This window comes from Lytechinus variegatus, chromosome 10, assembly GCF_018143015.1.
Source record: "Lytechinus variegatus isolate NC3 chromosome 10, Lvar_3.0, whole genome shotgun sequence".
Taxonomy (NCBI): Eukaryota; Metazoa; Echinodermata; class Echinoidea; order Temnopleuroida; family Toxopneustidae; genus Lytechinus; species Lytechinus variegatus.
The window spans coordinates 3,320,856-3,344,758 of NC_054749.1; the positions used below are offsets into that span (position 1 = coordinate 3,320,856).

General features: G+C 35.0%; 1 protein-coding gene across 1 annotated transcript in view; it reads left to right on the plus strand.

Annotated features, from left to right (window-relative positions):
• The first annotated feature begins 2,387 nt into the window (after window positions 1-2,387).
• Window positions 2,388-23,903, plus strand: part of LOC121422811 — a 29,874-nt gene continuing 8,358 nt past the window's right edge. The window contains exons 1-8 of the mRNA XM_041618016.1: window positions 2,388-2,530; window positions 7,850-8,134; window positions 8,494-9,347; window positions 10,049-10,184; window positions 10,818-10,926; window positions 11,528-11,629; window positions 14,462-14,557; window positions 15,120-15,241. Coding sequence (XP_041473950.1) covers window positions 2,501-2,530; window positions 7,850-8,134; window positions 8,494-9,347; window positions 10,049-10,184; window positions 10,818-10,926; window positions 11,528-11,629; window positions 14,462-14,557; window positions 15,120-15,241 — 1,734 coding nt within the window. The 5' untranslated portion in view covers window positions 2,388-2,500. The remainder of the gene's footprint in view (window positions 2,531-7,849; window positions 8,135-8,493; window positions 9,348-10,048; window positions 10,185-10,817; window positions 10,927-11,527; window positions 11,630-14,461; window positions 14,558-15,119; window positions 15,242-23,903) is intronic.

Genomic DNA, 23,903 nt, shown 5'->3' on the forward strand with positions numbered 1-23,903 from the left:
CTTGTCAAATTTTCCAGCCCATAGTCCCCCTACCTTTGGGGAGAGATTTCCGCCCATGCATATTTTTAATTCCTCTGCGGGTATCCGGACTTGATATCTCACAGTACCAGATTTAAAGGACAAGTCCACCCCAACAAAAACTTGATTTGAATAAAAAGAGAAAAATTCAACAAGCATAACACTGAAAATTTCATCAAAATCGAATGTCAAATAAGAAAGTTATGGCATATTAAAGTTTCGCTTATTTTCAACAAAATAGTTATATGAACGAGCCAGTTACATGCAAATGAGAGAGTTGATGACATCACCCACTGACTATTTCTTTTGTATTTTATTATATGAAATATGAAATATTTTTATTTTCTCGTCATTGTCATGTGAAATGAAGTTTCATTCCTCCCTGAACACGTGGAATTCCATTATTTTAACATTTTGTGCTTCAGGCAAGGATGTCCTAAACGTCAAATTCGTAAAAATTGAAATATTGTATAATTCAAACAATAAAAAACAAAAGAAATAGTGAGTGAGTGACATCATCGACTCTCTCATTTGGATGTAACTGGATGATGGATCGTTAATGTAACTATTTTCTTGAAAATAAGCGAAACTTTGAAATATCATAACTTTCTTATAGCTTGTTATTTTACATCCGATTTTGATGAAATTTTCAGCATTGTGCTTGTCTGATTTTTCTCTATTGATTCAAATCAACATTTTTCTGAGGTGGACTTGACCTTTAACTTCTGCAGTTTTACTCATCAATCCCTGAATAGCGGAGGAACTAAAGCGATCGAGAGAGGGGGGTTGAGTAAGATTATAAGACAGACAGGCATGGCCCTGGGAAGCGTGGGTGATGGGGGTGCACCCCAAAAATTTTCCTTGCGTGCATTCTTCTGGACCACAAAATGCACTCTTAAAAATGAAGTGCTAATTTAGCACTTAATTTCCTTGTATATAGTGACTGCACTCTGAGTGCTGATTTAGTCATTCAAATTTGAACTAGAAAATCAGCACTCAAAGTGCAGTCACTATACACGGACATTAAGGGCTAAATTTTTTTTTTTTACAGAAGCCATTTTTTCTTTTCTTTTTTTCTTGTCAAATTTATTGGGACAAAAATTACCCCCATTTTAGAGTGAAAAATAGAAATTTTGCCTAATGTTACCCATTCATATATGAACATACGAGGAAGGGAATTTTAGAGGTTGCTATTGCATGCATCATGCATCTCATAATTCATATGATTTATTATATCACTTCGTTATTAATTTCGTCAGTTTTGTATGATAATTATTATCTAGTTATTTTGCATTTTTCTTCAAGTTTTTAATTTTTAAACCCTTATTTGAAACCTCACAAACCATTTCCTTCTCTAAAAATGTGTAAATATAATATTCTAAGCCCATCCCTCTTATAACCTAACTATAAGTCCTCTCTCTTTCTCATTTTCCGATGACAGAGACATTTTCATATTTATTGATCGATTCACAATAAATCTCTGATTGATGAATTTACCATTTTTTAATAAAGGCCTAAATTTCGGTACAAAATTTAAACTGTGAGCACTAATGCACAAATGATGCTCATTTCACATGATTTTTTTTCATAGAAATGTAAAAGGGTAATCTTAACCCTAATAATATTTTTTATAATATAAGTTATTTTAAAAGATGAATACAATTTCATAGATTTATTCTAGAGCATAGGTACATTACAAAGTTACAAGGATGAAAATTGAACAAACTAACTAAAAACGTGACTTATATATATATATATATATATATATATATATATATATATATATATATATATATATATATATATATATATATATATATATATATGTTGTCATTAAACTTGACATTGCATGTATCATATTCCTTGAAGTTAATGTATAATTTGAATAAATAATACACACTGCAATTGAGAAATAGATAGATAGATAGATGGATAGATAGGTGGATAGAAAGATAGATAGATAGATAGGAAAAAAATTGGATAGAAATAGGGGGGAATGAGGTGGGCCGAGGGGTGGGGCAACTAGGCACACCCATGCAACTGTTAATAACCGGGCCAATTCATATCTTCATTTTCTTTTCCTTTCTTTCTCATTATTATTATTATTCATCTTTCTTTTCTATCAATCTATCTATCCTTTGTTCCTTCCATCCATCCATCTATCTATCTATCCCCGTATCTATCTCCTATCTATCTATCTATCTATATGTCTAATTGTCTATCTATCTTTTGTTTCCTCCTTTTTCTTTCTTTCTGTCCTTTTTATGCCCTCTTTCCCATTCTGCCCTCTTAAACACACCAAAAAGATTCCGGTAACAGTCCCCCCCCCTCCCCCGATCCTATTCGACCACACTTCATGAATTGATATGATGAATATTCATCAGTTCGTTCTGAACGTCATTTCGAAGACTCAACTTTTTGTTGTACATAACCAAACAAAACCTCCTAAGTTCGATGTTGACAGGATTTCCTGGCCAACTGAATGGATTCTCAACAAAATTCTTTACCTTTGGTAATGTATTCTGATCTCATATCATGAATAATGTGAACTACAGTACAGACCTTTAAATAATGAAGTTTGTCAGTGAGTGTTATGCTGTGTCCCATATACTGATATTCATGTTGTTGTATTATTTTTACAATGGTTGACACACACCGCAACGCCAACGGCGCTATTTCACATAGGCAATGGCGGCAATGCAGTTTCGCACTAGTCTTGAGGACGCAATGATGATGATTTTTTTAAATATGTCATATATTTCTTCATCATTGACGTCTTGACACTCTCTCCATAGTGCCTTCAGCGAACGACCAAAACAAAGATGGATTCCCCCAAAAAATCCATCCTTTTAAACTGAATTAAAGAGCAATCATTTAATTTTATTAATTCTTACACCTTCCTACGCCTAATGCGTAGGAAGGTTTTAAATATTACTATTTAAAAATGTAAAAAAATGAAGATTTCTTACCTAACTGATGCCGCGTAGACCTCTCGTTCCACATGTAAACAACGGAAATACAATAGCGTCGACCCTTGAACCGCTTATGTATAACGTACTTCCGGAAAGCAATGCCGTCTTAACGAACAATTTAGAGGTAATAAATCTTATTTAACAAATATTAAAATTTATTTTGTGATCATAAATAATTTATATATATTGATATGAATTATTTATGATCACAAAATAAATTTTGAAGAAATATATGACATATTTAAAAAAAATCATCATCATTGCGTCCTCAAGACTAGTTTCGCACCGTCCGACATGGAGCAAATTCTGAATCTGAGTCGACAAAAATTCTGAATCTGAGTCGGCAAAATATGTCTTTGAGACTGAGAGTCACATCCACACTAAAAGTTAAGAAGAGAGTAGCGCAACGTGTGTGGAATTGGAAAATGTTGTAAATCTAGAAATACCGGGAGACGGGAGTTAATTTTATTTTTGACTGGAAGTGGAATAACATTTGAATTAGACAGCTGGCCTGGCAGCCATCTGTTTCAAGGAGTTTTTTAACATTTTTATTTATCTTTTGTTTTTCCTCGTACATAGACAGCTCGCTATTGTGTAGCCACCATTAGGGGGTTAACAAATGCAAAATCCCCCTGAAGGGCCTTATCGGTTTTTGTCTTTTATTTCATAAATATATGGCAGTGTGTCCTATTGCCGGACACCTTTATTTCAGTGCTTTAAAAATGACAACTAGAGGAAATACAATCAAGAAAAACTCACGTGCTATTCCAAATATGAAAATTATGAATATGATAAAATTATTTTATACTTACCAACCATTTTCTTTGCATCGCACTTGCCGCATACCCCTCCACGAAAATCAATTATTTTTGTGCGCGACAAATTACATCATGATTCCGGACGCACGCCGGACGGGTAAAGATATCCCTGATTATGATGTTAGAACAAATGTGTGATTTTTATATCATGTGAGTAAATTCTAAGTTTTTGTTTGCTTTTTTTACATCGAATCTGAGCAGATGTTGGTAATAAATTGGTGTTTGATAACTTATTTTATTTTTTTGTTAGCTGCATGCTCCATGAGAACTATAGCTGTCGACGATCACCCACAATACACCTCACCTCAACATTCGATCTAAGGAGCCAACGAGATTGAAATTCGGCAAATCAGGCCCATATTTCCGTTTATTAATAAATTAATAATGTAAAACTATGTTATATGATATTTTAAGCGTTTTCTGTCATTTTAGAGATAAATATGGTAAAAGCTGGAGTTTTTCGCCTTGTTTTTGCAATCTTGTTCTATGTACTGCTCTGTGAAATTGAATTGCGGAAGTCTTATGGTACAAAATTGTTTGTAAATGCAGTAATATGCACATCAGGAATCATAAATAGTGTTCGGTATTACAATACGTGACTATATAGAACTATACAAAAATAAAGATTATTATTCAGTTTTGGCCTGAAATGCACTGAAACAGGGAAAATAAACTAAAAAGGGGAAAAAACATGGCTGTCACGCAACTTCACTTCCCTGTTTAATCCGAACTTAATATGGCCATTGATTGAGTCCCCTGTACAGATCGAGCTAGAACTTCAGTCTCTATATTTTGGTTAGCGGACCAACGGAGTTCAGCAGAACAACCAAGATAACAGAGACTGAAGCTTTTGGTCTACATTTGAAGAAGCTCTGAAACACAAGTAAAATGACACCAAGATCATCAAAATTGGACCAAGGGTTTCCGAGATACAGCCAATTCAAATTTTGAAAAAGGCAGATTTTCTGCCAGGGCAAAAGTGGCCAAAATGGTATAAATGTGTTTTTTGTCATTTTTAAAGCTAACTATTTTAAAACTTGATGAAGTACAGAGGTTGCTTTTCCTTGGGGCACCTAACATGTTAATCACCAACAAGTACCTGAAAAATTGAGTCCAAACTCCTTTTTATTTTCATATTAACGGAATTCAAAATGTTTTTAAAAAAAGAAATTTTCACCTTTGGACCCAGAGGAAAGTGGCAAAAAATTAATTACTTAATATGAGAAAATGGCTTAATTTGAAAGTGGGTGGGGAATCAATCACAAAATTTCACACAGATGTAGTGTTTGTAATTTTGATTCATATAATGTATATGTTGTTCTTGTGAGCATATACTGTATACCGTAATATGCAAATGAGGTAGTAATTAAATATTCATTTGTACATAACGACTGGGAAAATTGCTTAATTGATATGCGAAAATGATATAACTTGAAAAGGAATAGGCAAATAATCACCAAATTTCACAGAGGTGCAGAGTTCTTAAGTTTACTTCATGTCTGTTGTTCTTGGGACCATGAATATAATAATATGCAAATTAGGTAATAAATGAATATTCATTTGTACATAACGAATGGGAAAATTGCCTAATTAAAGTTAAAACTGAATGGAAAAGAAATGGCAAAAGCCAATGTTTAATACAAAATATTATTTATTGAGAGGTCCTTAAGACTAGGAAATTAAAAATATTATTCTCATATTGATGTAACTTCCAATCCATACTAAAACTGTTTTTGTATCACTCATTGTTGAATACTTCATTAAAAAAGATTCAATAATATGTCACACTACTAGGGTGTAAATGCAATTAATGGATCGGCAGATTAACGTAAGCGCGCATGCACAGTAGAAAAATCATTGAGCTGGGGTACGTGGTATCATTTATAACATACAGTGCAATGTACTTCACACCCGGCCCCCGGCCTCGCCCTTGCCATTAGCCTTGGAACGTTAACTACTTTTCCTCAAATAAAAACAAAATAAAGTAAAAAAAATAACTCAAGAAAACACAGCTGAAAACTTGTAATTGTTATATACAAAACAAAACGTTCAGCAGTTCAAAATACTTTGCAAAATACCACTGAACACAGCCACAAACTCTATACAATACACCCCCACACATTCACTAGCTCCCTATCACACAACAAAATCATCCGATGACATGGGCAAAATCTCAAACAAAAGTGAAATTTTCCTATCTAAATGACCGCATCTCGCACTAAAACTGTCACAATGGCATTTCCATAACATCATCATTGAGAAATAAGGGGTCTAAAACTAAAAAAGTGAATTTTTCTGTGATATTTCGATGTTAATGAATTTTGGAAACATGTTCTCACACATAATTGTCACTTCCGCGAGCCAAATCATTATTAGTATTATAATGCTAATAATTATTTATAATCATGTACTAAATTTAGTATTTGTACTTGTGGGCTTGGTTAGTTATACATGTATGTGCAGAGCATATTATATGTCATACATATTATGTATATATTTTATTTTCATATACAAGCATATCCTTTCATATTTCTTATAAACAATACAATATAATGATAGTAAATTACTCCTTATTAAAACGCTTTGTTCTTGAAACGAAATGTAAAAATTCTTTCTGTATCCCTGGGTCATCTGTTTTTAAATACTCCATTATTTGTCCTGGTTGTGATTCATTCAATTCTGCAAGGAGACAATGTAACAGATAATGTCTGACAGTTTCTACCTCAGGACATGTATCACAAAACCCTGTTTGATGGATCCCTAATCTTAGATCTTGGTTAAAGAGAAATGCCAGTAGTTGCAGTAAACACTGATTTCATGAGAAAGTCTGTAAAAACAGGCTTAATTGTCAGTATATCATCGAGGATCTAGATCTGGTAAAGTTACATAAACTGAACTTTGTGAAATCTTGAAATATATGCTGAAAAATGTTCACACTGACGATCCCCAACACAGAAAGGCACACGTGGGACAGCGTATTATTATTGCTGGAATAAAGACCCGACGGAAGTAACCGAATCCGCGCTTATTTTGCTTATTTCTCAGCAATTACACAATTTCTTCCTTAATCCTTTGGCACATATTTTTTAGTCATACAAACAGACACTTGGGTGGTCATTATATTAGATTCTGTAAAAAGTCATTTTGAGATCGTTACCAATACTGGAATTTATCTTTAAGACCAGCGACTCCAAAACGGAGACAATGGAGTACAGTTTCCTGTCTTCCTAGATTACATTTATATGTGGATAGCACTGATGCTTGCAGTTCTTTCAGTGCTGAGTTAGTTAGCTGCTCCGAAGATTATTTCGTACTGCGGTCGAAATCACGCAAACAACAATCGAAATGTGAATAACAGTCTCGATTTCAAAAAAATCAATATAGATCTATCATGAAATTGCATTGCATTGGTACCCAATTTCCATGATTGCGATCAAAGTCAGAACACTATGCATGCATATAAATCAACAAGTGAATTGGTTCCGAAACTATGAATTTTCGGTCCTGATAGACAATGAATTTGTGGTTTCACTGATGTGGAAATAAGAAGGCCTATTTCACAAACAAATCAGGAAATTTTTATACTTTTTCTTGATTATTGGAAAGTGAGACGTCATAATTAAGCTTTGTGTCCAGGAAAGCATGTTGTCGCTGAGCCAAGAGTGATTGGGCAGGCAGGGCAGGCCTCAAGTGCTGATCTGCATTCAAGCACCACTCAGTCATGTGCAGATCACTACCATAAGCATGACACTTAATGCACACACAAATTAGCTAAATTGTGAGGATTGTTGAGCTAGATTTGTCCATCTTGTCAGGCCAAGGTTGAAATTTTTTGGGACGAATATAAAAACATTAGTAAGGAGTTAGAAATTTGCTATGACATATTTTTGAAATACTAATTTAAATGTTGAAAGTTAGATTAAAAAATAAATAATTTTGGTTTATTTTGTTTCTTTCATGGGAGAAAATATTGCAGTAGAGATCTAAGATTGATTTATTTTGTTTTATGAAACATTCATCATCAAAATTTCATGTCACCAGGCACTGATGCGTTTGAGTGAAATCCAGGAGCACATCAATGAAGTTCGTAGACAGAATGAACTGACATGTCATGACATCGCGCAACTGCTCAATAAACCATGGCCCGGGAAGATGTCTCCAGCTTCAGCTGGTCTTACAAGAACTCAAGAGGGCGGAAGAGATTCAGCAAGTGCTCCTGAGAAGTTGAACAAAGATAATGTGTTTTCCTTTGAAGAGCAGTCAATGTTGGCAGAAGTAGACAGTGTGCTGGCTCAAGCCCAGAAACTCAGGAATTTTCAAAGCAAGGTGAGTCTAGCATTGGGTTTGTTAACAAACACACAATGTGTATTGTGCTCTAATGTCCCTCAATTTTATTTTTTCCATTCAAAAAGTTTTTAAAATGAAGGGGAATTTTGTTTTATTGTGGAGATCTCAATCATGCTATGTTAACATGGGAAATTTTTATTGTAAAATACAAACTGAACAAATAATCAGGAAGATCTATGGGTGTTTAAGGGTTTAAGAGTGATGACCTGAATAATAACTGAATCGTGATATCAAAACTTAGACAATACAGAATAATACATGGATATGATCCTAATTTGTTATTCATTAGTGTGTTTGATGCAAGTAAACACTGGATCCCTCTTTCTTGTTTCTCAAAGGTAAAAAGCAAACAAACCAGCCATGATCTTGGCAGAGCTTCAGCCGTATCAGCAAATGCTCCTAACCATGTGGAGACGTCCAAGCCTATCGAGGTTGCAGAACCCTCATTACCATCAGATCAGCAGAAAAATGAAGAGATTCCGGGTGAAGCTATAAATAGAAATACCAATAATTCTGAAGCAGAAGCTTCTGATGTGGCAGTCATTTCCGCAAAGGATCTTGATAGGCTCCTGAAGAAAGAGCCACCAATAAGGAAGGAGCAAACATCAAGAATGACCCGTCCAACATCAGGATCAAGTAAACTGTCCAACCAACCCAAATCTAAGAAATCAACTACAGCTGCAGCAGGTGTCCCCAGACCTGCACCGAGGAAAGGAGTGCAACTTCGGACATCCTCTGCAGAAATTGGGAGACATGTCTCAAAGCCAGCAACTCGGTATGGGGACACCCAAAGCAGGTATATGCAGTCAGCTAAAGTAAAGACATTGCATAAGAATGACTCAAGGAAGCCAACTAAGCCAAGTACTCAATTAAGTGGAAACCGATCCAACGTTAGACAGAGCTCCTCACAAGGACAGATAAAGCAAGCTTCAGCAACAAAGAGATTGCCTGATGAAGTCTCTATTGTTCCATCAGGGAAAGGCATTTCTCAGGTTGAACAGCCAAGTAGAACTCAGAGAACTGACAGTAATGAAGTTGAGAAGGTAACCCATTCTGTGGCACATCTAAAGGTGTCTCAAGGACAAAAAGGAAGGTCTGAGGATACTCAACAGGAAATGAAATCCATACTTACAACAAAAGAGGATCCTACTCCACAATCAGAAACAATTCCTTTCATCCTGAGGAAAGATGGGTGAGTAGCCCTCAGTTAAGATTAATGAGCAAAATGATCATAAATTCTTTCAATGGGTATGCAAATGCAATGTATATGAATTTTATTTCAGCAATATGGTGGCTGTTTTACACAGAGTCTAGTGTGCCTTTAATTCATGTGTGTAGATATGCCTTGTATTGGATGCATTTATCTCAGTGAATACGATGGTGCGGATGATGATGCCATGATTCTGATGATGATGATGATTATGAAATATGAAAGAAAGAGAAAGAGGAAGATTTATATGAGGTGGAGGAGATAATTGTTTTTCGAGACACTCTTTTGCAATGTTCTGAAATTGCTTCCTAAGATAAGTGAATATTGAATTGCATTTGCTTCGGCTGTGCACAGGCTGTTTTTTTGCGGCCACTTTGAAAAATTCAAGATGGCAGCCATATAGGTCACGGTGCAAATGGAAACATTGTTATTCTGAATCCTTATACTATAACCATTCCAAAATATGTAGTTTTTAATTTCTCAAAAAAAAATCAGGCAAACACTAAAAAATTAACATAGTGAACCTAACTACAGGCAGGTTGATGCTGACATTTGAATTCATTTGTGCTTTCATTCTATTAACACATTGGAGACTGGCTGACTGTGCTTTACACCTATTTTTGAGAGACCCTTGCGGAAACAGTCTCCAGCAGGTTAACTATTCTCTCTACTTTTTTTCACAGATCCAGTCTTACAGTGCCATCGAAGCTGAAGAAACATTACCAGAACACCACAAGGCTCAGAGACAAGTTGACCTCTCTGGTCCAAGAGGATGCCCGAAGCCATTCTGATTGTTTCCTCCGTCTCTTTGGTGACAATGTATCCTTAAACAAGATCGCTAGTGAAGATGAAATTAGATGGGTCTTGCCTAATAGCACACTCGAATCAAGGGTAATCCTATGATATAGCCAACCTGTGGTGTACATTATTGTTACAGTAATTACCCTTTTCTTTCTCCCATTATGACATCACTCCATGAATAAATCCTTGCGATTGTCACTCCTGAATGGTCCTCTGAAAACTTCTAGTGGAGGTACAATACTACTTGGGGGTGATTTGTTTATTTGGAGGTTGGTAATTTTTGGATTGTGGAGATAATGCCATTTTCCCTTCGGATTTAGGTTGTGGATTTAAAAGCTGAGGTGGATTTGATGTCCATGTTCCATGTAGGTAGAACAGGATTTTCATTGTTCTGGAGCTTTGCCACTTTAAAGAAGAAACTATATTTTTAGAGAATGACAGCTTGTTAATTGAAAATCAGAGAAGAATCATTTCAGATTGATCTTACATATATGGGTTCGGACATAAATCTTTCAAAGAACTGTGCTGAAGTGCTTTAAAAGGCAAAGTTTTTAAGCTTTTGCATGGGACTATTATCCAAAACCAGTCTCATGTATGCTATAGATCGAGATCTGAATTTGCCCGAGTATTCCCTAACCTAGCATCAATCAGTCTTTATCCTTCTCCCATCTTGATGGTGAGCTACAGAGACTGGTCGCAGAGTTCCGACACTTGATTGAACTCACTAGGAATGTAAGAAAGCAACTCAAGACAATACATGGTAAGTACAAATGAATCATTGTTTGTGTTCATGAAAAAAAGTTTCCTTCTTTTTAGTGAAACATTTATTCCCATACTTGTAGTTTTGATACTTTGATCTCCAGTTGATGTTTTTACCAACTACTATCATGTGATTTGTGAACAAATTTTCAGCATTACTCCTAAGTCCTATGTGTTTAAGATTGCATGCTCGATCTTTAATGCAAATCAAAATTTGAATTTGTGCTTTGATGAGCCTGGATAGATCAGGGAAATGTCCCTGCTCAGATGCTGGATGTAAAAATAGTGGTTGTATTATCATGCTATTAAAGGATAATACAGAAATACAGCAGTGCTGCAAACTTGGAATGGACTGAAATGCACTACTGTTACGTAACAGAAGTGCATTTCAGTATGTATTAAAAAACGCTCAAGCAAGACCGATGAAATTTTTATAGAATTTTAGAACATGTAATGACCTTTCTAGCCCTGTACATTTAATTGAGTATACTATCATATTTTGGAATTAGTTCAGCCCTTTATCAAAGGGACATGTCATGTACATATTGATTTGCATGTACAGAGCACTCTTTGTTTTTAGTGTCTTTACTTTTTCCATTTAGGTAAAACTCATTGGGAGGATGTTTATTATCTCAGTTCAATGTCAGAGGTTATACGACAGAGGCAAGATGAGATCACTAAGCAGTTTAGTGAGCTAAAAGAATGTGAGTTACAACAATTCTCTCTTCTCTGTTTTTGTTTTTTATTTAGTCTCAAGTGTTTTGCTTTGACTAGTGCTCTAGCATCATCTATTGGTGTTAAAGGAGTCTCTTCATCACCGACTTAACCTTTTGGTGTCATACCTGTACTAAATATAAAAATATTTTGAAAATCTGTGTGAAAAAAGGAATAAGCTTGGGGGACTGATGTGTGCTTTCAGTAGATATGAAATGTATCCGACATTTCACTTTCGACCATCAAAGGATCGAATATGAAATGTTGGCGGGTCTATGACATTTACTCCGGCGACTATTGCTTTGATGGAAAATCTGCATCTTAAGCCAAAACATAAAAATAGAACATCCAAAACTAAAATCATAATCCTTATCTTTACATCATTCTGAAACAAAAACTCTATTACAATCTTAACTCTAATCCCATTTCCTTTGAGATATTGAGACCAGAGCAATTGTCGCAGGAGCAAATGTCGTGTCGCCATGTTGGCAGCAGCTCTATGTTTTTCTACATAAATCAACATGTATGGAAACATTTCTTGTTCAAGATCTTATTCAGAAACGGGCTCTTCTGCCAGTCAATTAGTTCAAAAACTTTTAAAGAGACATTTATTCTTCATTAAGGCAAGGCTTTACACTAACCTTTTTTTCTACTGGTCCATCCTGTCCTTGTCGGACCAGTAGATGTAGATACCCAGTTTTTCAATTTTTTTTACTGGTCCAAACCTAAAATTTACTGGTCCCCCAAAAAATAATGAAAGACATAAAAAAAAATTAGATTATATTGCTTTTATTGCCCCCCACAAAAAAAAAATCATGAAAGCAAACAGTAAACACACACAAAGCATGATTTGTGAGAGCCACTTTTTATGATGCCAGAGTCATTTATATGATTTACAAAAGAGATACAAATATCAATTGTATAAGTTTGATTTTTTTTTTACTGGTCATGTCGGACCAGTAAATCTGGCTATTTCTGAAAAGTTACTGGCCCAACAGCAATTCTTACTGGACCATTCAACCGGTGCCATTATCGTGCATTGATTAAGGCAAAAAGAAGTACAAGAAATGTCCTACCTACATTGTAGAATCAGTGTTAGATGGAGAATCATATGCATGCATTTTTGGCAGCCAGCTACTTCAAATTCAAAATGTTGGGAATGGGTTTGGTCAAATTGATATTTTATTGCCTTGTAAGGTCTGTTAGACCCCAAAGTCTTTATTCTGAAGTCATGTTTGACTTAGACCATGGTCATGATGTAACTCTGTGCTAAAGTGATAGGAAGCCCAATTTCTTTTTTTAAAGTCTGTTTATATTGAATATTTCTTATGTTACTATTTTGTTTCCTTTTGTTTTCATAATGAAGAAAAATACTTCTGTTATTCAAAAGATACATTCCAGACAATTATGAACAATTTGAGTGTGAAATGAGTGAATAAATTCGGTGTGTACTGCTAGGGATTTGTGCCCCAATTGGCTCACCACAGTTATACCACAACTTTTAACCAGGGTTTGATTTAAACCCGAGTTCAGAATACAAGCCCAAGTGTTATGTTTCAGCTAAGAGCCATAAATAGAGGGAGTTCTACAAACCTGGGGGGGTGTTTCATCAAAGGTGTCAGCACTGACTAAATTGTCAGTGCTGACTATTTCAGTGAAATCCTTGGTATTGAATGGCTGAAAAGCACTGGCCTCTGACTGTTGCTATGGTAACTGTCAGAGAAAGACAATTTGTCAGTGCTGACAACTTTCATGAAACGGACCCCTGGTTTTCACGGGTTACCCACATGGTGCATAGTGCTATTAGGCAAGCCCAGATCAAAAGAAACGTGGTTGAACGAACTCTCTGTATTAATGGCTCTGTTGCAGCTAATGCTTTAGCGCCATCTACTGGTAATCTGGTGGCAGCTGTACATCCAGTGTGGCTGAGAGATAATTTTCATGGTGGAGGCTGATTCATTTTTTACCAGGTCATGTTTATATGATGATATTGTCATATGTCTGTCCAAGACGTACAGTAGATAATCATACATAATTCCATAAAATCAGAAATTAAGAATTATTTTTGTCTGATTAAAAAACCTATTAAACTAACCCAAGTGTTTCTTTATTTTTATATTGTTGTCAGCTATAACTTCTTTCTTTTCAAGAATACTCAGTTTCTCAAGTTTAGTGTTGATGAAATAATCATCTTACACAGCTATTTTATTGTCAGAAATAAACCCCCCAAATGAAAACATTACCACAAAAGCCTATTTAACATTGCTTTTGAAAGACTTCTTTTTATTTGCTTTTAGTGTGTTTTCCAAGTCATTCAATTTTATTTATTTTTTTTTTGGATTTATTTCATTTCCAGGCAAAAGACAACAAGAATATGTACAAGGTGAAGAAATTACCATTGACTTGTGCCTGAGGATGACTAAAAGAAAAACTAGTTTCTGTTATCAAGCTCTCCTCACTAGTTGGGGTTTACAAATATTAAACAAAAATAAAATTGATATAAAATGGCAATATATGTTAATAGATGCATTACTTATTTAAACAAAGAACATAGTAATATGTGTGCATATTGTCACCTTGCTGGCCAAAGGGTGTTAGGATTTACTCTTTCATCAATTCTCATTACTGTTGGTCAAGCAGAAGGGTATTAACCCTCACAGGCACTGTATCATTTTGTTTTGTATGGCGCACACTTGAGCTAACAGCTTTATACTAACTACACAGGAATTGGAACTCACCATGCCTGTGCAACCTACCATCCCACTGCAAATGAGATATTATAGATGCTAAACTATATTGCAAAACATTTCCATCTTCTACAGGTTTTAATGATGACCATGATGACAGGGTTTCAAGAAGCAGTCACAAGAAAACTGAGGGATTCCCTTTTCTTTGGCATCAAGGGAATACCTTCAAAGGTAACAAAGTTCAATAGTCATAGAATCATAGAATTTAGCAAGTTTTTAGTGATATTTTATTTTAATTTTTTTATCATTATTACTATTTATTTGGTAATTTTATAAATAGAGTCTGTCCAAAGCTTTGGTATTGGGTCAGTAATGTGAACTATACTCAAGTATAATCAAACATGACAATATTAGAATAATGCATTTTTACCAATGAAGAGCTTAAATATGGCTTTTCTGAAGCCATTAGGACTGAATTTGAATACAGTCCCCCCCCCCCCAGTAATGTTTTGTGTGAAATAAAGTGTGAGCACTTACTTCAATTGTAATTAGAAAACTAGTGGCATAAATGATGTCATGAAATTTTCAGCCCATTCTATGCTTGAGAAAGTATGTTAATATATAAATGACAAAAATATGCAGATATTTTATATTAATCGCAAATCAAATATCCTTTGTTGTTTTTCAATGGACTAATGACTTAAAATTAAATCAGCTGATAGTTGAAGTACACAAAAAGACAAGTATTATTGTTGCTATTATAATAAATTCTCTTTTAAATATTGTTTTTCAGATGCATGCCTTTCCATACCAGAAGGTAATATTCTGCAGTACTCATCTCGAGTGGAGTTGTTGACATGGAATCGACTTGTGTATCAGATACAACTTATTCAACAAGAAAAGATTATTCAAGAGGTAATTTCTCATCATCCATTTTATTTGACTGTTGCTTCTCTACATCTTCATTTTTTCTGTTATGTCGACTATTTTTATTCCTCTTCCTCCCTTTAATGCCACATTTGCCTACATTTTGACTCTTTCTTTAATTTGACTCTTTTGATTTTTCTTCATCTGTTTAATTTCACTTTTGCTTCTCTCCATTTGACTCTTTAATTTGACTCTTTCTGTATTTTTTACCCTTGGTTTCTCTTCATCCATTAAATTTCACTTTTGCATACCTGCATTTTACTCTTTGATTCGACTCTGTAATTTGTCACTGATATATAAATATATATACATGTATATGTGTGTGTGTATTGCCTACCAATATACTAATTTTCCCAATGGATTTTCATTTTCTTAAAGGGATTATATATTGCCCGGAACGCATGAGGGGAATATAAGCTTCGCAGGGGAATTGAAAAGTTATCCATTAATCAGATAGACCAGGCTGGTTATATTGTATAGTTCATGTATATTCAGCATCAAATTCTGCATTGGCTTCATATAGACTCTTAATTCATTTATTCATTTATTTATTCATTGGCGTATGCCACTAACTTGGTGGTCTTCCATGCGGCCCTGTTAACAAAAACAAACAACAAAAAGTAGTAATGATAGCAATACTAAGCAAGTAATAAACAAGATATACATGCAATACAGTAATTTACAATATGCACAGACACAAAATGTATGAAAACATGTAAACATGTATATTCATGTATAAACATGAATATTCATCAAGCAGACTACCTGATTATGCAGCTAATAAGCAGAGAGTGATATCATCTCAACGGCATAGACCTATCACTGATTCAAATACTGAAAAGCTATGTAATGTTTATTTTCTTATATATTTTATTATGTCTTGAGGATTCTGCAGAGTGGATTTAATGCATTGTAAATCAAATCTATTATTATAATTTTGTTTCTGTGGTAGAATCATTTACACACATAAATTACTGAACAAAAACGAAATTGCAGTATGAAGTTTTTCATTCATGTTGGTGGTTGATTGAATTTTGAAAATCAATTGATTCATTCATTTTCACATTTCATTAAAAAAAACAAGAACAAAGCAGCACTTTACATGTAAAGCATGAAAATATACATTATGGCCCTCATTCTGAACTCGGGTTTAGATTAAACCCTGGTTTAAAGTGGTAGTTTAACTATTAGTCTAGGAGCCAGGGGGCTTTATTCAGAATTTTTGGTGGGGAAGGTTTGAAAAGCTTATCCGGGGTAAAATTGTGCGCTGATTCCAAAAATGCCACTCTTATTGACAGTACTCACGCCATTTTGGTCATTTTGGCCAAATTTTGGCCAAAAATGACCATTTTGACCATTCTTTGGAAAATGGTCCCTTAACAGACTGCTTTTGTAGCCACATGCAATTAAAAGGATCTATCTTAAGTAAAAATGCACACAGATTCCAGATAAAGTGCTTTCATTTGCCAAATCACAATAGCAGTGGTCATTTTGGCCATAATTTGGCCAAAAATGACAATTTTCATGATTTTTTGGCCGAAATGTGTTACAAATATTGATCAGAGCTTCGACTGGATGTTTTTAGAAATCCACATTTATTTTCAAAATGTGCGCTGGATCATAACCATCAACCTCATGTAATTTATTCCGTCAGTTTTGACCTATGAGGGTCATTTTGGGTACTTAAGACATAACTGACCATTCGCGCAATTTGCATTATTAACTGTTCAAATAGGCAGGAAATTGAGGTCTTCAGCATGTTTTTTCTTCTTCCCTCATAAAATGAGAAGGCATTTAAATGTCCTTCAAGTGTAAAATTTTATGCTGATTCCAAATATATCATTCATAATAACCCTATTTAATAGCTTGTGGTAATTTTGACCACTTATGACCCTCAAAATGGCCAATGACATAGGTTCATTTTACCCCCAAATACTTCGAACGTTACCAGAACCATTACAAGGTGTGCTGCGACACCTAACATTGGTGTGTTAATCCTTTAAATTGAACATCTCACAAAGTATTTTGACCTTATGTAATTTATTCCATCAGTTTTGACCTATGAGGGTCATTTGGGGTACTTTATACATAACTGACCCTTTACGAAGTTTTGCATAATAAAGTGCACATATACATGTAGGCAGGAATTTGAGGTCTCATAGCGTGTTTTATCTTCTTCCCAATATAAAATGCAAATGCGTTCAAAAATCCATCCTGTGTAGAATTTTATGCAGATTCCAAATATATCAGTCTTATTGGCCCTATTCAATAGCTTATGGTTATTTTGGCCACTTATGGCCCTTAAATGACCAATGACATCAGATCATTTTACCCCCAAATACTTCGAACGTTACCAGAATAGTTACAAGGCATACTGTGACAACTAACATTGGTGTATTAATCCTTGAAATTGAACATCTCAAATTGAACATCTCAGTATTTTGACCTCATGCAATTTATTCCATCAGTTTTGACCTATGAGGGTTACTTGGCGTACTTTAGCCACAACTGACCATTCACGCAGTTTTGCATATAATAAACTGCACATAGACAGGAATTTCAGGTCTTCAGCGTGTTTTATCTTCTTCCCATATAAAATGGAAATGCATTCAAAAGTTCTTCTTATGTAAAATGTGATGCTCATTCCAAATATATCACCCTATTTAACAGCTTTAGATTATTTTGGCCACTTATGGCCCTTAAAATGGCAAAAAAACATCAGTTCAATTTATCCAGAAATACTTCGAATGTTACCAGAATCTTAACAAGGGTGTGCTGTAATACCCAACACTGGTGAATGAATCCTTAAAATTGAGCATCCCCAAAGTTGACTACCTTGGTCATTTTGGCCACCTTGACCCCTCCCCCGGCCAGCCGCCTGCTCATTGTGTATGTTAATTCATGTGATATCGAACATGGTGAGGAGAAATTTTGGATTGCGTTAATATTAGCATCAATTATTGTTAAATGGGGAAGTTTGAAAGCTTCTTGGTGGAAATCAATGAAATTATTCCACACAGACCATAACTATTGGACCCTGTGGTCATTTTGACCACGTTTCCCTCAATATTGACCAGTGACCATGGACCCTAGGAATCTCCAATTAGTGGAGAGATCAGCTAAGAGAGAGACCTTGCATGCTTTGATGAGTCAAAAAGGGCTCAAATGCTGGTCAGTATCATTATCAGCATGAGCTACCAATAATCGGAGAAGAGTGTCGATAATTGTGATAAAATCCTTTACATCGTGCATACATAAGGTTGTTTGACCATGGCACTGTCGTCATTTACATGATTTTAGCCACCTTGACCACACAGTAAATGTTTATGGAAACCTCACATATATGGGGCAGTAAATTCAGGAATGAGACACTTTAGCATCATTTACATGTTATTTTAAGACACTTTTCTAGATTAATGTAGATTAATGATTCCAAATATATTAGTCTTAATGACCATTTATGAGCTAGTGGTCATTTTGGTTGCTTTTGGTCCCGAAAATGACCAATCACATTTGCATGTATCAAAGAGGATTCAAATGTTGTTGTCGCTCCGTATTGTTAATAAGATGTATTATATCAATTATTGATTTCAATATGATATGACTAATAGCACATTATCAAAATTTTGACACCAATTTGGCCATTTTGACTATCTACCGCATGTATGACTTTTGTAAATAAACATGACAGGAGCAATTGTGGAAATGCGTTCAATCCCTTTCGATTGGAAATATTAAAAGCTCACCTTGAGTAAAAAAAATTGTGCCAAATACCTCACCATTTGGTTATTGTGTGGTCATTGAGTAGCCATAACATTGATGTTATGGCTACTCAATGATATCATTCCCTCCTTTTTTATTTAAATTATACAGATAACTATATTCTAGAGGAAGGCACTAATCCTGAACTCAAAGGTGCGTCATTACAAAGCTATTGGTCAAAGTGGATTTCACGAATAGATTTAACCATGGTGCATTTTTATTACCTTTGCCATTTTGTGTAATGTTTCACAAACCTCACATTCGCATGATTGGTAAAGTTGAAAGTGGAAAACTTGCCCTAAATTGTTAAAGAGTGACCAAAATTCGGCACAGAGAATAATTTCATATGGAGAATGTATTTTATTACCCAGTACGTCTTCAAAAGAATTAAGGGTAAGTTTGCTGCTCACCAATCATGCCAATGTGAGCTTTGTGAATCACTGTACAAGAAAAAACAAAGATTGTAAAAATGAATGATAGTCAAAGCTCTTTGTGAACTTCACTGTGACCTATTTTGCTTTGTAATGATTCTCTGTACAATTTGACTTTAAAGAAGGAAAAAAATTCTGGCTATTTAGGAACATACAGTGATCAAAGGGGCCACAGTAGACAGTCACATGATATCTGGCACAATAATTTTTACTCAAGGTGAGCCTTTAATATTTCCCATGAAAAGGGATTACGCATTTCATCATGTTCATAGACCTACAATTGCTGCTAAGTCATGTTTATTTCAAAATTCACACATTGGATAAACGGTCAAAGTGGCCAAAGTGGTCACATTTTGATTATGTACTATTAGTAATATCATATTGAATTAAATAATTTGTCATTGATTATGATTGTTACAACAAATCTTACAAAAATGTAGAGCAAGAACATTGGAATACTTTTGATACATGTAATTGTCATTGCTAATTGTAGGGACCAAAATGACCACTAAGTAGTCATTAAGACTGATATATTCTAAATCATTGTATTAATCTGGTGCAGAAAGTTTTTGTAATATGTCTTATCTAACATCATTCTTGAATTCGTTTCCATGAATTACAAAATGGTTAATGTGCCTAAAATCATGAAAATGACCAAAGTGCATGGTCAAACAATCTTATGTGTACTTGATGTAAAGGTTTATTGGTGTAGTAGCTCAAGCTGAAAATAATATTAAGCAACATTTGAGCCCTTTTTAAATCAAATAATGTGTGGTCACGAGAAATTATTGAGGAAAGGTGATCAAAATTACCACAAAGTCCAATAGTTCGGCCAATAACATTGATTTATATGGAATCATTGCATTGATTATCACCCCAAAGCTTTCAAACTTTTCCAATTTAACAATAATTGATGCTAATATTAACACAATCCTGAATTGTCTCCTCACTATGTTCACTATAGGCTAATTTAGTATACACATTGGGCAGGGGACAATCTGGCCAAATTGACCAAGGCTGTCAAAACTATTTTTGGGACACTCAATTTAAATGATTAATACACCAGTGTTAGGTGTCAGAGCACACTCTTGTAACGATTATAGTAACATTCAAAGTATTTTTGGATAAATTGAAGTATTGAACAGATGGTATTGGTCATTTGGGGCCAAAAAGTGGCCAAAATGACCATAATCTGTTAAATGGGGTCATTAAGACTGACATATTGGGAATCAGCTTGAAATTCTACACAAGAACGACATATGCATCATTCCCATTTTATAAAGGAGGAAGATAAAGCACACTGAAGACCTCAAATTCCTGCCGATTTGCACAGTTATTATGCAAAGTTGCACGAATGGTCAGTTACCCAAAATGGTCAAAAGTCAAAACTAATGATATAAATTACATGAGGTCAAAATACTTTTGAAATGTTCATTTTAAAGGATTAATACACCAATGTTCGATGTCACAGCACATCCTGGTAACGATTCTGGTAACATTGAGGTATTTTGGATAAATTGAACTGATGTTATTGGTCATTTTTATGGCCATAAGTGGCCAAAATGACCATTAGGTGTTCAATAGGGTCATTAAGACTGATATATTTAGAATCAGCATAATATTCTATACAAAAGGGACATTTAAATGTATTCCCATTTTATAAGGGAAGAAGATAAAACACACTGAAGACCTCAAATTCCTGCCTATGTGCGAATGGTCAGTTATGTCTAAAGTATCCAAAATGACCCTCATAGGTCAAAACTGATGGAATGAGGTCAAAATAATTTTGAGATGTTCAATTTGAAGGATTAACACACCCCAATGTTAGGTGTCGCAACACACCCTTGTAACGATTCTGGTAACGTTCAAAGTATTTGGGGGTAAAATGATCTGATGTCATTGGTCATTTTAAGGGCCATAAGTGGCCAAAATAACCATAAGCTATTGAATAGGGCAAATAAGACTGATATATTTGGAATCTGCATAAAATTCTACACAGGATGGATTTTTGAACGCATTTGCATTTTATATTGGGAAGAAGATAAAACACGCTATGAGACCTCAAATTCCTGCCTACATGTATATGTGCACTTTATTATGCAAAACTTCGTAAAGGGTCAGTTATGTATAAAGTACCCCAAATGACCCTCATAGGTCAAAACTGATGGAATAAATTACATAAGGTCAAAATACTTTGTGAGATGTTCAATTTAAAGGATTAACACACCAATGTTAGGTGTCGCAGCACACCTTGTAATGGTTCTGGTAACGTTCGAAGTATTTGGGGGTAAAATGAACCTATGTCATTGGCCATTTTGAGGGTCATAAGTGGTCAAAATTACCACAAGCTATTAAATATGGTTATTATGAATGATATATTTGGAATCAGCATAAAATTCTACACTTGAAGGACATTTAAATGCCTTCTCATTTTATGAGGGACGAAGAAAAAACATGCTGAAGACCTCAATTTCCTGCCTATATGAACAGTTAATAATGCAAATTGCGCGAATGGTCATTTATGTCTAAAGTACCCAAAATGACCCTCATAGGTCAAAACTGACGAAATAAATTACATGAGGTTGATGGTTATGATCCAGCGCACATTTTGAAAATAAATGTGGATTTCTAAAAACATCCAGTCGTAGCTCTGATCAAAATTTGTAACACATTTCGGCCAAAAAATCATGAAAATTGTCATTTTTGGCCAAATTATGGCCAAAATGACCACTGCTATTGTGATTTGGCAAATGAAAGCACTTTATCTGGAATCTGTGTGCATTTTTACTTAAGATAGATCCTTTTAATTGCATGTGGCTACAAAAGCAGTCTGTTAAGGGACCATTTTCCAAAGAGTGGTCAAAATGGTCATTTTTGGCCAAAATGACCAAAATGGCGTGAGTACGGTCAATAAGAGTGGCATTTTTGGAATCAGCGCACAATTTTACCCCGGATAAGCTTGTCAAACCTTCCCCACCAAAAATTCTGAATAAAGCCCCCTGGCTCCTAGACTATATGGAGAGCCAATTGGGGCACAAATCTGTATGACACTCTCTTCTGTTTCTGTTTGTGGTAACTCCCGTAGGAACCCGGCAGGACAGCATTTTTTGCTGGTAAACGCCAAGCTGGTATATAACCAATTACCTTGGAAACATTTTACGTCTAGGTTAATCAGCCATAGTGGCTGACATAATAGATGACAGATATCACTCTTGGGCCTTTTTATCAAAGTGGAGACAATGGCATAGTTGGATTTCGAACTGACAACCTTGCGATTATGAGTCCAATGCTCAAACCACTGGACCACACGACCCATGTCTGAGAATATGATAACTGAAATGTTTTCTTCATTATGAAAGCAAGGGAAAACAAAATAGTAACTACAAGAAATAAGCAATATAAGCAGATTTTTTGTCTCACCTGCGAAGCAAAGTGAGACTATAGGCGCCGCTTTTCCGACGGCAGCAAGTCAACATCAAATCTTAACCTGAGGTTAAGTTTTTTAAATGACGTCATAACTTAGAAAGTATATGGACCTAGTTAATAAAACTTGGCCATAAGGTTAATCAAGTATTACTGAATATCCTTTTAGAGTGTCATGTCACATGACCAAGGTCAAAGGTCATTTAGGGTCAATGAACTTAGACCATGTTGGAGGAATCAACATTGAAATCTTAACCTGAGGTTAAGTTTTTGAAATGTCATCATAACTTAGAAAATATATGGACCTAGTTCATGAAACTTGGACATAAGGTTAATCAAGTATCACTGAACATCCTGCCTGAGTTTCATGTCACATGACGAAGGTCAAAGGTCATTTAGGGTCAATGAACTTTGGCCGAATTGGGGATATCTGTTGAATTCCCATCATAACTTGGAAAGTTTATGGATCTGATTCATGAAACTTAGACATAATAGTAATCAAGCATCACTGAAAATTTTGTGCAAGTTTCAGGTCTCATGATTAAGGTCAAAGGTCATTTAGGGTCAATGAACTTTGGCCGAATCGGGGGTATCTGTTGAATTACCATCATAACTTTGAAAGTTTATTGGTCTAGTTCATTAAACTTGGACATTAGAGTAATCAAGTATCACTGAACATCCTGTGCGCGTTTCAGGTCACATGACCAAGGTCAAAGGTCAATGAACTTTGGCCGAATTGGGTGTATCTGTTGAATTACCATCATAACTTTGAAAGTTTATGGATCTGATTCATGAAACTTGTACATAAGAGTAATCAAGTATCACTGAACATCCTGTTCGAGTTTCAGGTCACATGATTAAGGTCAAAGGTCATGTAAGGTCAATTAACTTTGGCCATGTTGGGATTTTTTGTTGAATAACCATCATATCTCTGTAAGTTTATTGGTCTAGTTCATAAAAAGTGGACATAAGAGTAACCATGTATCACTGAACATCTTGTGCGAGTTACAGTAATATTCAAAGTCAGCACTGCT